The 13,871-nt window shown below is 41.0% G+C and overlaps 1 protein-coding gene across 3 annotated transcripts in view; it reads right to left on the bottom strand.

Moving 5' to 3' along the window:
• The window catches only part of ldah (lipid droplet associated hydrolase), a 306,360-nt gene that overhangs the window by 39,334 nt on the left and 253,155 nt on the right, over nt 1-13,871 (bottom strand). For all 3 annotated transcript variants that reach the window (XR_010962896.1, XM_067984345.1, XM_067984344.1), the window contains exon 6: nt 19-101. Coding sequence is in view for 2 of the 3 variants with exons in the window: in XM_067984345.1 (XP_067840446.1) it covers nt 19-101 (83 nt within the window). In the remaining variant the exon portion in view is untranslated. The remainder of the gene's footprint in view (nt 1-18; nt 102-13,871) is intronic.

Genomic DNA, 13,871 nt, shown 5'->3' with positions numbered 1-13,871 from the left:
AATTTGGAACTAGAGTACCTTGTCCAAACACCATCTTATGGTGGAATCATCCCTCTGCACAACCTGCATCATTTCCTGGCTTCCCATATACATGGCATTAGCTACAAAAAGAAACAAGAATTCTCCGTCAAGCAGGTTATCATGAGACCACACAGAACATTTAAAAAAAAACTTTTATAATAAAAGCAATAGCAAAAATATTGGTTTCTAAATGTTCGGAAAAGATAAAATAATGTAGTCTTCATTAAAACACCTGTTAGACAACACCCAACTAACTAAAGTGTGGCTTTTATCATTAGAACAATGCAGAAAATAGGGTGATATGATAGAAGTGTTTAAAATCATGAAAGAATGAGACAGCTAGATAGAAGCAGACTGTTTCCAGTAGAATGGGGGTCCATGTTTTAGAACAGAATATAAGAGAAACTTCTTTACATAGAGACTTGTGAAGCTGTGGAGTTCACTTCCGTGCTTAGTAGTTGAGACAGAAACTATGTCAACATTCAAGATTAAATTGGATAGGTGAACGAAGGAAAGGGAGGTAAAGGGATATGGGAACAGGGTTGGTAAATGTGATTAGGACCATTTCCTTGTGTGAAGGTAAATGACAACACAGATTGGTTGGGCCGAATGGCCTGTATTCTGAGCTGTAACTTCGATGTATTTCTTTGTTTAAGGTGCACAGTAGGGCTGACTACTGTCAGAAATGTAACATATTATTCTATCAATGCTTTTAATGATGCAGTATTCCTTATGTACAAATCAATTAGCTTTTCAGAAATTTATGTAGATGATTTTATATTCAAGACCATCCCATTATTGTTATGGCTGCACTAACCTTTCCAAGCAGATGCATTTGATTTAAACTACTTTTGTTTACCTTCTAAGTTGATTTCCAAGAAGTACATCTATCATGGAAAATCACTTGATGTGTATTTCTTTGCTGAATCCACGTTGATGGATAGTGATCAGAAGCAGGAACACTGACCGATTTTTCATTTCCAGCTTAGGGGCGCTGAAGCAAATCATAACACCTGAATTGCTGCTTTGGCTCAGATCATCGATCTCAACACAGAAAGGGAATCAAACCTGGGACCTTCTGGTCTGTGTGGCTAAGCACGTCTGTTCGGTTGACCCCATTTTTTTCCCTGTTTATTTATCCTCCTTTCTAAGTTCCTTTACCCCATCTTGCACTTGTCCATGGTGAGAGTTGACCTGCATACATCTTCAAAAGGAGAAGTTGTGTTTCAGCAACGAGTGGCAGGTCAACTTTTTGATTTCTCCAGTAAAATGCCTTGCCTCCACTTGGCACTTTGCCCTATAACTTAGCTGAGATTAGGAACTTGCCTTCAGGGGAACCCTAAAATAATTTCCAAAGGAGTCCCTCTGTACTTTTCTAAATATAGGTTCTAAAAAAAAACTACACAAATTGACAAATTTGTGCAAGTCATGTTCTTTCAAACACTTTTTAAACAAGAGACAATAGTATTATTGGCAAGAAGGCAAACTGTTTGGATTATGAGCATATATGACAGTGCATATTGATTAATACAATAATGAATGTCACCATCTGAGTAACTTCAAGGAGGAACTAATTTAAATACCACTTGGTAAAACAGCATTAAATCCTTGTTTAGTAAACCAAATTGATAATAATCAGTTTCACAGCTTTTCAAGATTAATGAACATTTCTTAAAGGGAGCTACTACATCCTGAGGAAGTATACCCATTTGGATTTTACCTGATAATAAAGGTAGTTTTCAAAGGCACTGGGCCTTTAAAAAGTAAGCTGCATTTGATATAAATAATTTGAATTCCTCTATGTATGATGATATTTCAGTATGCAAGTGTGGACCAAAACTACTCAAACATTAATCAGCCATTTTATTCCAGCTTCTAAGGTCTCTGAAACACAATGGGGGAGATTTTCAACTTGCTGTCCAGCGTAAAACTGACATTGTAGATCAGTTGCCCATTATAGAAACCACCCAATTTTCATTTCATTCCAGTGAGGAATTTGCTCACTTCAGAAATATTTCTGAAATTATTCTGCACTTTTAGGCTGAAAATTTTAACATAAACTGCATGGTATAAACAGTCCCTCATGTCATTAGGTCCCCTAAGTTCAAGGTTAGACTGCATGAAACATAGTAACTTGTGTTGCAATAAACTCCAATTCTGGATAAGAGAGATGGGTAGTTTACAGTAAAAAGGGTTGTCCCTCTATTGTGAATCTGTGTTGTGTTAGTCTGACCAAAAGCATGCTCTTAAATAATTTGCTTCCCTACAGTGTTTTATAAAATGGCATTTTGCCAATAAAAAGTTTCCTCTGCTGAACATTTGTTTTACATTATTGATTAGAGTATGAAAAATCATTAAAAAATATTATTCCCATGTCAATTAACAAGATTAAATGTGAGCTGTGTACAAATGAGTACATAAAGTTGACCTGACCGTTGCAGTTTAGAACTCAGAAAAACTTATCTGCAAAAAAGAAAAACCATAATAAAAAAAAGTGAACCTTAAAAAACGGCATGCCTTAAACATATGGTACTGCCAACTGCACCCATTCCTGCACTTTATTTTGGAGTAAGCAACTTAGTGATTTCCTCCTGCTAGAGTTCGGTGATTTATATTTGTGTTTTAATGGAATCCATTAGTGATGTTTGAGCAGCGGGTGTCACACTATTGAAACTCCACTTAGCTTCTGTTTCACAGCAGAAACATTTCATTAGTGGCAGAAGCAGTTTGTGAGCTCTGAATGCCTGTATTGTGTTGCACGCACTGAAAAGACCATGTTGGTTCATGCTTGTGATCAAATACAGACTAAACATGTAAAACAAAATGTTCAGAATGCCAAGCTGAGTGTTTCAATCTACCTTTAAATTGTGGTCTCCCATGATTAGTACGTTTAATGCTGCAGCATCTATTTTATTTTAATTATTTCTATATAAGTATAAGCAAATGGAAACTGAAAGCTGCAATACTCCTGCCTCTTGGCCCTTTAGAGCTGAACTGAAAGTTGACCAACTAATAACAATACTCATTTTAGTTATGACGTTGAAGAATGATTACACACTGGCGATTGTAGCAATTCTTCAGAAATACTTTACGGCTCAAACCTTTACATTCTTCCACTTGCAGCAGTCAAATCAAAAGCATGCACCAGGAACCAATTCAGGTAACTTTCTAAAACAAACAATCTGTGCAATTTGTTTTGTTTACATAAGGTTTATCTGTTGGCAAAAATTGTACAAGAAATCTAGAGCAGCATTTTCTGATAATGTTCTGCATGTTCCTGTTTAGGCATTGCTTCATTATCCTCCTATCCACACTCCACATCTGGGAATAATGATGGTAATCCAAACTCTGTAGTTCCCATTACATAAGAAATATTAGTTTGTAAGAACAATCTTGTATAAGGTCATAAGTACGAGAGATCACACAGAAAAAGAATATCAGCAATTGCTTTTTGTTCTATTTTGCACTGCAGTTAGGATCATCCTCATTCTTTGAAGTTCAAATCTATATACAGTTTGGATTTGCGGTCATCCATGCTTGGGGGAAAACACACATAAGGACAGCTCTCTAAGAAATTAATGTCCTTGCAATGCCATTTCAGTCATGTGATATTTCTCTACTCAGTGGGATATGGTGGTTCGGTCTGATATGCATCATTAGTTTTTTTGACTAGAGGAGTGTAGCAGACCTCAGTGACAATGCGAGCAATTTAATGCACAAAAGTTTAGAGCTGACCTGGTCCGAAAAAATTAGGTTGGGTGGGAGCTTTGAACTGAGGAAGATGAACTTTCGAAACAGGAGGAAGACCACACCTCTTGTAGGCAATTCTTGCTCGTTCATTCAACCTGGACATACAATTTGGATGTAGATTATTTCAGGAGTGCAGAAATTAGCACGGGAATGTTTAAGTCTTCAATCCCCAGTGCAGCTTGGAGCACTGTAGCACCAAAGTGTTCATCATCTTCAGCTATCAGATCAAGACAAGAGTGTTTGGTGAAACAAAATACTTGCTCCTGGCAGCTGTCTTCCAAATGGCTTGAAAGAACACTTCTAGATCTGGACCAAGGATGGCCATGGCACAAACAGAATGACCATTAACCCCATTGTTCCTTCTCTTCTATGATAACTCAAGGAGATTCATTCTATTATTCAGTTTACAATCCTTTTAAGAAGGTTACTAGCATGATGGATAAGGGAGGTTTTTTATGTTCATTCTTGGGACGTGGGTGTCGTGGCAAGGCAGGGATTAATTGCCCATTCCTAGTTGCCCTTGAGAAAGTGGTGGGCCTTCTTCTTGAACCGCTGTAGTCCGTGTGGTGGAGATACTCCCACAATGCTGTTAGATAGAGAGTTACAGGATTTTAATCCAGCGACGATGGAGGAATGGCAATATATTTTCAAGTCAGGATGTTATATGACTTGGACAGGAACTTGGAGGTAGTGATGTTCCCATACACCTGCTGCCCTTGTTCTTCTAGGTGGTGGAGGTCATGGGTTTGGGAGGTGTGGCTGAAAAAGCCTTGGCAAGTTGACAAATGTAAGGAGTCTTACAACACCAGGTTATAGTCCAACAGCTTTATTTGAAATCACAAGCTTTCGGAGCTTTCCTCCTTCGTCAGGTGAGTGACGAAGGAGGAAAGCTCCGAAAGCTTGTGATTTCAAATAAAGCTGTTGGATTATAACCTGGTGTTGTAAGACTCCTTACATTTGTCCACCCCAGTCCATCACCGGCATCTCCACATCTTGGCAAGTTGATGCAGTGCATCCTGTAGACAGTACACACTGCAGCCACGGTATGCTGATGGTGGAGGGAGTGGATGTGTAAGCCAGTGGATGGCGTGCTGATCAAACAGACTGTTTTGTCCTGGATAGTGTTGAGTTTCTTGAGTGTGGTTGGAACTGCACTGATCCAGGCAGGTGGAGGGTATTTCATCACACTCCTGATTTGTGCCTTGCCAGTGATAGAGGCGCTTTGAGGAGTCACAGTCAAGTGACTGCAGCCCTCAACCTCTTTGCCTCCAACTCCTTCCAGGCTGCTCAGGGCATTCAGTAGCATCAGTCAGCCTGCAGTTCGCGACTGCATAAGCAGATGACAGATGCAATCTTTGCTAAAGCAAACATTTTCAATGCTTTCTGCATGGACAACCGGAAGCAGCAGGATAGGAGGACAGTGTGCACAGACTGCAGGCTTCCCCCACCCCAGGGCCTCATTGACCACACCCACGTTGCCTTGCAGGCTCCTTAACACGACCCCATTGCCTTTATGAATCACAAGGACTTCCACTCCATCAATGGGCAACTCGCGTGTGATCATCAGCATCACATCATGCTGGTCTGTCTCCGCTTTCCTGGAAGTTGCTGTGATTGTGCCAATCCTTCATTCCCCCAACTCTTTTCTGCTGCATAGCAAATGAAAGGCTGGCTGCTTGAAGATAAGAGTTATCCCCTGCACTCTTAGCTTATAACCCCTTTAAGGAACTCATGTTCAGCAGCTGAAGTGTGCTACAATCAGATCAATGGGTCAATTGGAGCTTTCATCAAGCAGATTATTGGAGTACACCTGAACCTGCTTCTGCTCACTTCTACTCAGTGAATTGCCCAGTGCAAATCCTTCCTAACTCACTATCGATACCATGTAGGGTGATGGTTTCTGTACTGGTGGTTGGAAGGGTAAGAGCGAATGACAGTGCATCTTCGGGAGGGCACGCTCCTTGTCTGTATGGCTGCAGGGCCTGACTCAACTGGAGGGCCTAAAAAAGGGTAGAAGGACCAGGGCTAGCATGTAATTGCAAAGATTAACAGTCACAGATGAGTGGCAGCGCAATGCAGCACTAGGTTGTCATGTCGAGTGTATATGAGTGAGAGAGGTAGGTGGGAAGAGAAAAGGAAGGGAAGGTGCCCAAACACCCTGCTGTGCATGGCCTCCAGCCTGGCCATCTCTAATGCTGCCCCATCTCTGCCAGTGGTGTTGATCACCACCTCCTCCATTGATGTCAGAATTTGCACCTACTTATGTTCTTGTAATCTTCCTTTGGTTGTGTGCCAGCTTCTCATGCAGGAAGTGTGGCAGTGAGTTACTGTTTGCCCCTTTCAAGGATTTTCAAGTCGTGTATGGCAGGTTAGCATCGTGTGCATGATGAACAGAAGCAGCAGCAAGTGTGGCCAAGAGGGGGAAGTAGTTATGAGGGTTGTTGAGTATATGTGTGCAAGCAGAAGGAGGTGTAGTGAAGTGACCAGCTGTGATTGGAGACAGCATGGGAAGCAGGAAAGTGAAGGATTGATAGTACTGGGGCTAAAATAGGGTGGTGAAGGGATGTACAGAGAATAATAAAAATGTGAAGGGGAGTCTTACCTTGGCAGTCCTAGTCAGGATGCTAAATTTCTTCTTGCACTGCAGACAGGTCCTTGGAACAATGGTGCTGTCATTGGCCTACTCAGACAGCTCTCTCCATTACTGCTGGCTAATTTGACAGGGCATTGCAGGGGACGAGGACCTCCCTTCTGTTGCTCACTTGCTCTAAGAGCACCTCCATGGCTGCATCGGAAAATCGGGGGAGCACTGCATGATATCATACTGCCTGTTGCTTCAACAACTCGCTCTCCACTGACCACCGTTGAAAAGTACACCTCCCTTTTAAGGGGCTGCAGGTTGCCTTTGAGTAGCGCCGCCCCCACCAGATTTTCTGCTCCCCCAATTGACGATCTGCCTACAGTAATGATTAGCACTGGCAGCTTGCCTATTTGACGTAAATGAGGTCTGACCACAGCAATTGGTCGGGCCTCCTGCCGAATGCACTGGATGGGTGCAGCAGATGGCCTGTCAAACTGATATACACTGGAAACAAAAAAAGCCTCCACTGTGTTTCAGAGTTGAGAGTTTGGCTGACTTTCTGATGAAGGGTCCACACCTGAAACATCAACTTGTCTGCCCTGTCCACAGAAGCTGCCTGACCTGCTGAGTATTTCCTCTTTCACAGATAGTAACCAAACTCAGGAGTTTACATAATGATACAAGCCACAACAGTGAAGATGGTTTTATTCCATTCTGCGTACATTTCTAAGCAAATAGTTATTGACGTGAGTTGACATTCATGCTGAAAAAACTATAGATGGCAGTTGATTCTCTGGTCACTATATATACAGATGTGAAAAATTCATGTTATGAATTGTGAAGTGTTTCTTTGAAGTAATGGTTGTAACTATCAGAGAATAAAGTAAATCAAAATCCTGGAAGTTCTCTATATGCATATCTACTGGCAAATCTAAAACAAAAATGATTTTAAACTGAAGTGATTTTGCTGTATTTGACCCTTATTAATTGTGTGACCTCAGCTCACAGTAGCAGCACTGATAAATCTGAATGCTGAGGGACAAAGAGTGGAAATAGAATAAAGAAAGAATAAATTAATTAATAACGGATAGGAGAGAGATAGAAATAAAATAAAAATCAAGAAAAACAAAGACATTTAGGAAAATTAGACATTAAAAGAAACAATAACTGAACAGAAACGAGTTGGAGACATGGAAAGCAGTGAAGCAAAGAGGAGAAAAATTGAAATCAGTGAATAAGTGAAAGAAAGTTTGAAAATAAAGCAAAATAAGTGATAAATAGAAGTAATTAAAACAAAAAAATGTAAAGACAGTGAAGAAAATCAACTTTAATGTTGCACAATCCCATCTAATAACTGAAATAAAGCAGGACTTTTGTTGTAAATTGATGTTGTTTTAATCATTTGACCATTTGGACAGGTACAAAAAATAATTTAAAGGGCTAATGGAATATTGGCTTTTATCTCAAGAGGTCTGAAATACAAAGGGGGTGATGTTATGTTACAGCTGTACAGAGCTCTGGTTAGACCCCATCTGGAGTACTGCACTCAGTTCTGGGCACCTCACCTCAGGAAGCATATATTGGCCTTGGAGGGGGTGCAGCGCAGATTCACCAGAATGATACCGGAGCTAAAAGGGTTAAATTATGAGGACCGGTTGCAATGGTTAGGCTTGTATTTCCTTGAATATAAAAGATTAAGGGATGATCTAATTAAGGTGATTAAGATGATCAAAGGAGTTGATGGGGTAGATAGAGAGAATCTATTTCCTCTGGCGGGGGCGTCCAGAATAAAGGAGCATAACCTTAAAGTTAGGGCTAGGCCATTCACGGATGATGTAAGAAAGCACTTCTTCACACAAAGGGTAGTGGAAATCTGGAACTCCGTCCCCCAAAAAGCTGTCGAGGCTAGGTCAATTGAAAATTTCAAAACTGAGATCGATAGATTTTTGTTGGGCAAGGGTATTACAGGTAATGGAACCAAGATGGGTAGATAGAATTAAGATACAGATCAGCCATGATCTAATTGAATGGCGGAACAGGCTCAATGGCCTAGTCCTGTGCCTATGATCATATTTCAATTTAGATTTTGTTTTAAATAAGGTGGCTCCTGGGCCAGAGATAATCAAATAATATAAATTGGGTGTGAATTTCAGGAACTGGAAGAAAAGGAGAAAATTTAAGACAACGTTTTGTGTAGAACAATGAAAAAGCAAGATCTTACAATTATATAGCACCTTGTCACATCCTTAGAATATCCCAAAACAATTCACATCCAATTAATTAATTTTGAAGTGCAGTCACTTTATGTAGGCAAATGTGGCAGCCAATTTCTGCACAGCTTTGTCCCATAAACAGTAAATAAGGTGAAAGACCAGTGAGTCATTTAACCGGCATTGACTGAAAAAGGAATATTGGTCAAAACACTGGAGAATACTCTGCTCTTATTCAAATATTGCCATGGGATCTTTTACCTTTACCTGAACAGGTAATTAGGGCTTTAATGTAACATCTCATTGCAAAAATAGCATCTCCAACAATGCAGCTCTCCCACAGCACACGGAAATGTCAACCTGGATTAAGTGTTCAAATCCTGGAGTGAGGTTTGAATCCACAACTTCGAACTCAAGAGGCTCATGTATTGCCAACAGAACCAAGCTTACAATTGCAATGAAAAATAAAAAGTTGCAGAAGTGACAGAAAATAGACTCACTGACATCCCTGGAATGAGGAAACTCAAGCCAGTGCATCTACTATATTGATGTGCATGAAAGCTATCCTGCATATAGGCCACATCTTAAAATTGAACCCGCAGACCAGGAATGCAAATTATTAACTCATATATAGGCCTCATCTCAAATATAAATTGATTTTTTTGCTGTTGCTTATTTTGGGATCAAATGTGACTTTTGTTTTTCCCTATATTTTCCATTATTGCAACGCTGGTTATAATCTGTGACCAGAATATTTCTGTGCTAACATCCCTGTATTAGTAAATGCGGATTGGACATGAGCAGGTTTGAATAGGTATGTAGAAGAAGAAAACAAACAAATTAAATAATTTGAAATATAAATAAGGAATTATTTAAAAGGATGTAATATCCCCCATTAGTATCATAGAATCATAGAAAGGTTACAGCACGGAAGGAGGACATTCGGCCCATCAAGTCCGTGCCGGCTCTATGCAAGAGCAATCCAGCTAGTCCCACTCCCCTGCCCTATCCCAATAGCCCTGCAAGTTTTTTGCTTTCAAGTACTTATCCAGTTCCCTTTTGAAGGCATGATTGAATCTGCCTTCACCACCTCCTCGGGCAGTGCATTCCAGATCCTAACCACTCACTGTGTAAAAAAGTTTTTCCGCATGCCACCTTTGGTTCTTTTGCCAATCACCTTAAGTCTATGTCCTCTGGTTCTTGGCCCTTCCCCCAATGGGAACAGTTTCTCTCTATCTATCCTGTCTAGTCCCTTCATGATTTGAAATACTTCTATTAAATCTTTTCACAATCTTCTCTGTTTCAAGGAGAACAAGCCCAGCTTCTTCAGTCTATCCACGTAACTAAAGTCCTCGTCCATGGAATCATTCTAGTAAATCATTTCTGCACCCTCTCTAAGGCCTTCACATCTTTCCTGAAGAGCGGTGCCCAGAACTGGACACAATACTCCAGTTGTGGTTGAACCAGTGTTTTATAAAGGTTCATCATGACTTCCTTGCTTTTGTATTCTATGCCTCTATTTATAAAGCCCGATATCCTGTATGCTTTTTTAACTGCTTTCTCAACCTGCCCTGCCACTTTCAACGATTTGTGCACATATACCCCCAGATCTCTCTGTTCCTGTACCCCTTTTAGGATTGTGCCCTCTAGTTTATATTGCCTCTCCTTGTTCTTCCTACCAAAATGTATCACTTCGCATTTTTCTGCATTAAATTTCATCTGCCACATGTCCGCCCATTCCACCAGCCTGTCTATATCCTCTTGAAGTCTATCACCATCCTTCTCACTGTTCACTACACTTCCAAGTTTTGTGTCATCTACAAATTTGGAAATTGTGCCCAGTACACCCAAGTCCAAGTCATTAATATATATCAAAAAAAGCAGTGGTCCTCGTACCGACCACTGGGGAACATCACTGTACACCTCACTCCAATCCGAAAAACAACCGTTCACCACTACTCTCTGCTTCCTGTTACTTAGCCAATGTTGTATCCATGCTGCTACTGCCCCCTTTATTCCATGGGCTTCAATCTTGATGACAAGCCTATTATGCGGCACTTTATCAAACCCCTTTTGAAAGTCCATACACACTATATCAACCACATTTCCCTCATCTACCCTCTCTGTTACCTCATCAAAAAACTCTATCAAGTTAGTTAAACACGATTTGCCTTTAACAAATCTATGCTGGCTTTCCCTAATCAATCCACACTTGTCCAAGTGACTGCTAATTCTGTCCCGGATTATCGTTTCTAAAAGTTTCCCCACCACCGAGGTTAAACTGACTGGCCTGTAGTTGCTGGGTTTATCCTTACACCCTTTTTTGAACAAGGGGTAACATTTGCAATTCTCCAGTCCCCTGGCACCACCCATGTATCTAATGATGTTTGGAAGATTATGGCCAGTCCCTCCGCAATTTCCCCCCTTATTTCCCTCAGCATCCTAGGATGCATCCCATTTGGACCAGGTGACATCTACTTTAAGTACAGCTAGCCTTTCTAGTACCTCCTCTTTATCAATTATTAGTCCATCCAGTATCTCAACTACATTTTCCTTTACTGAGACTCTGGCAGCATCTTCTTCCTTGGTAAAGACAGATGCAAAGTACTCATTTAGTACCTAGGTCATGCCATCTGCCTCCATGAGTAGATCTCTTTTTTGGTCCCTAATCGGCCCCACCCCTCCTCTTACTAACCGTTTACTGTTTACATGCCTATAGAAGACTTTTGGATTCCATTTTGTGTTTGCCGCCAGTCTATTCTCATACTCTCTCTTTGTCCCTCATATTTCCTTTTTCACTTCCCCTCTGAACTTTCTATATTCAGCCTGGTTCTCACTTGTGTTATCAACCTGACGTGTGTCATACGCCCCTTTTCTCTGCTTCATCTTACTCTCTATCTCTTTTGTCATCCAGGGAGCTCTGGCTTTAATTGCCCTACCTTTCTCCCTCGTACCTAGAATGTACCTAGACTGTACCCGAACCATCTCCTCTTTAAAGGCTGCCCATTGTTCAATTACAGTTTTGCCTGCCAATCTTTGATTCCAATTTACCCGGGCCACATCAGTTCTCATCCCGCTGAAATTGGCCCTCCTCCAATTGAGTATTTTTACTTTAGAGTGGTCCATGTGCTTTCCCATAGTTATTCTAAACCTTATGATACTATGATCGCTGTTCCCTAAATGTTCCCCCACTAGGCCGGCCTCATTTTCCAGAACCAAGTCCAGCAATGCTTCCTTCCTCATTGGGCCGGAAATGTACCGGGCAAGAAAGTTCTCCGGAACACACTTCAAAAATTCCTCCCCCTCTTTGCCCCTTATACTATTACTATCCCAGTCTATATTAGCATAGTTGAAGTCCACAGTTATCGGTACTCTATGGCTTTTGCACCTCTCTGTAATTTCTCTGCAAATTTGCTCCTCTATCTCCTTCCCACTGGTTGGTGGCCTATAGAATATACCCAGTAGTGTAATGGCACCTCTATTATTTCTTAACTCCAACCAAATAGATTCTGTCCTTGATGCCTCCAGGACATCCTCTCTCTCCAGCACTGCCATATTCTCCTTAATCAAGTGCGCCACCCACCCCCTCCTTTTTTCCCTTCCCTATTTTTTCTGAACACCTTGTATCCAGGAATATTTAGTACCCAATCCTGTTCTTTTTTGTGCCAGGTCTCCGTTATCGCCACAACATCATATTCCCATGTGGCTAATTGCGCCTGCAGCTCTCCACCCTTGTTTAACACGCTTCATGCGTTTACACACATGCACTTTAAACCTATCTTAGACTTTTTTGTACTCTCTCTTAGTTTGGTCCCATCTACTACCGTACTATTTTTTGCTCTAGTGCTATCTTTCTCTTCCAGTCCTTTGTGCACCTTGTTTCTCCTTTCCAATGCCACTTTCCAGTGCCCATCTCCCTGCCAAATTAGTTTAAATCTCCCCCGCCCCCCCACCCACAGCACTAGCGAACCTCCCCATGAGGACATTGGTCCTATCTCCGTTGAGATGCAACCCGTCTGTTGATGCCTATACAGGTCCCACCTCCCCTTGAACTGGTCCCAATGCCCCAGGAATTTAAACTCCTTCCTCCTGCACCATCTCTCCAGCCAGGCATTATTTTTACACTTGTGCCAGCAAGTTGGGATAGTCCTACCTCTAAAGTATTTTCTTGCTTTCTCTCACTGGAGAGCAAAACAAAGAAAAAGATTCTAACAGCAAAAGTGGGAAAGACTAGTAATTGTCAATTGGCTATTTAACTATTGGAACTGGGTCATCCCTTACAACTCAGGACCAGTTGAAATGTATTGTTGGAAGACAATTTGCACTCCACCTAGGAGAGATGAGGGCAATGACACTATATGCTAAGACAGTTATTCTGTACATGGAATGGATGCAACTCAGAATATTTTTATCCTAGTTTTCTTAGAAACCAAGATGAAGAGGTGAATAATGCAGAACACCACCAAAGTTGAAAAGAATAAAAGAGAGTATAAAATAAATCAAGAAATGTTCATTAGCTGATACTAAGCTCTGATTTTAAGAGCCTGAAGACAACAGGAGGAGGGAAAGTTTGAGGGAGATAAGGAGTTCCATAGTTCTGAGATACCAAGAAAGAACAAGTTAATCAGAGATTGAGCAATGGGTCTTGATTTAAACACAGGAGGAGTAAGAACATATAGAAAAGCGTCTTTGCAGTTTATGGAGAATGAGGAAAGCTGAGAGCAGCAGTGACCATGATAGTGTCAAGAAAATAAAGTAAGGTTGTAATGGAGAGAGAGCTTACAGTCTTGAACCTAGAAATTCCTGATAATGAGCTATTTGGGGGTTTACTGTGGGTTACGCCCAGTATTAGGGTGAATTTGCACCTGAACACAAACCCCTGATATTGCTGCTTTTAGCTGCATGTGTAAAATGTGCCCTTTCCCATCTGCACAGCAGGTTGTTCAATCGAGTGAGGGATCTGTCTTGGGGCCTCAATTATTCACAATATTTATTAATGACTTAGATGAAGGCATAGAAAGTCTCATGTCTAAGTTTGCCGATGACACAAAGATTGGTGGCATTGTAAGCAGTGTAGATGAAAACATAAAATTACAAAGCGATATTGATAGATTAGGTGAATGGGCAAAACTGTGGCAAATGGAATTCAATGTCGACAAATGTGAGGTCATCCACTTTGGATCAAAAAAGGATAGAACAGGGTACTTTCTAAATGGTAAAAAGTTAAAAACAGTGGATGTCCAAAGGAACTTAGGGGTTCAGGTACATAGATCATTGAAGTTTCATGAACAGGTGCAGAAAATAATCAA

Source organism: Heptranchias perlo, chromosome 5 (assembly GCF_035084215.1).
Source record: "Heptranchias perlo isolate sHepPer1 chromosome 5, sHepPer1.hap1, whole genome shotgun sequence".
Taxonomy (NCBI): Eukaryota; Metazoa; Chordata; class Chondrichthyes; order Hexanchiformes; family Hexanchidae; genus Heptranchias; species Heptranchias perlo.
The sequence above is the reverse complement of the archived record's forward strand: the minus strand, read 5'-3'. Positions and strand labels throughout refer to the sequence as shown.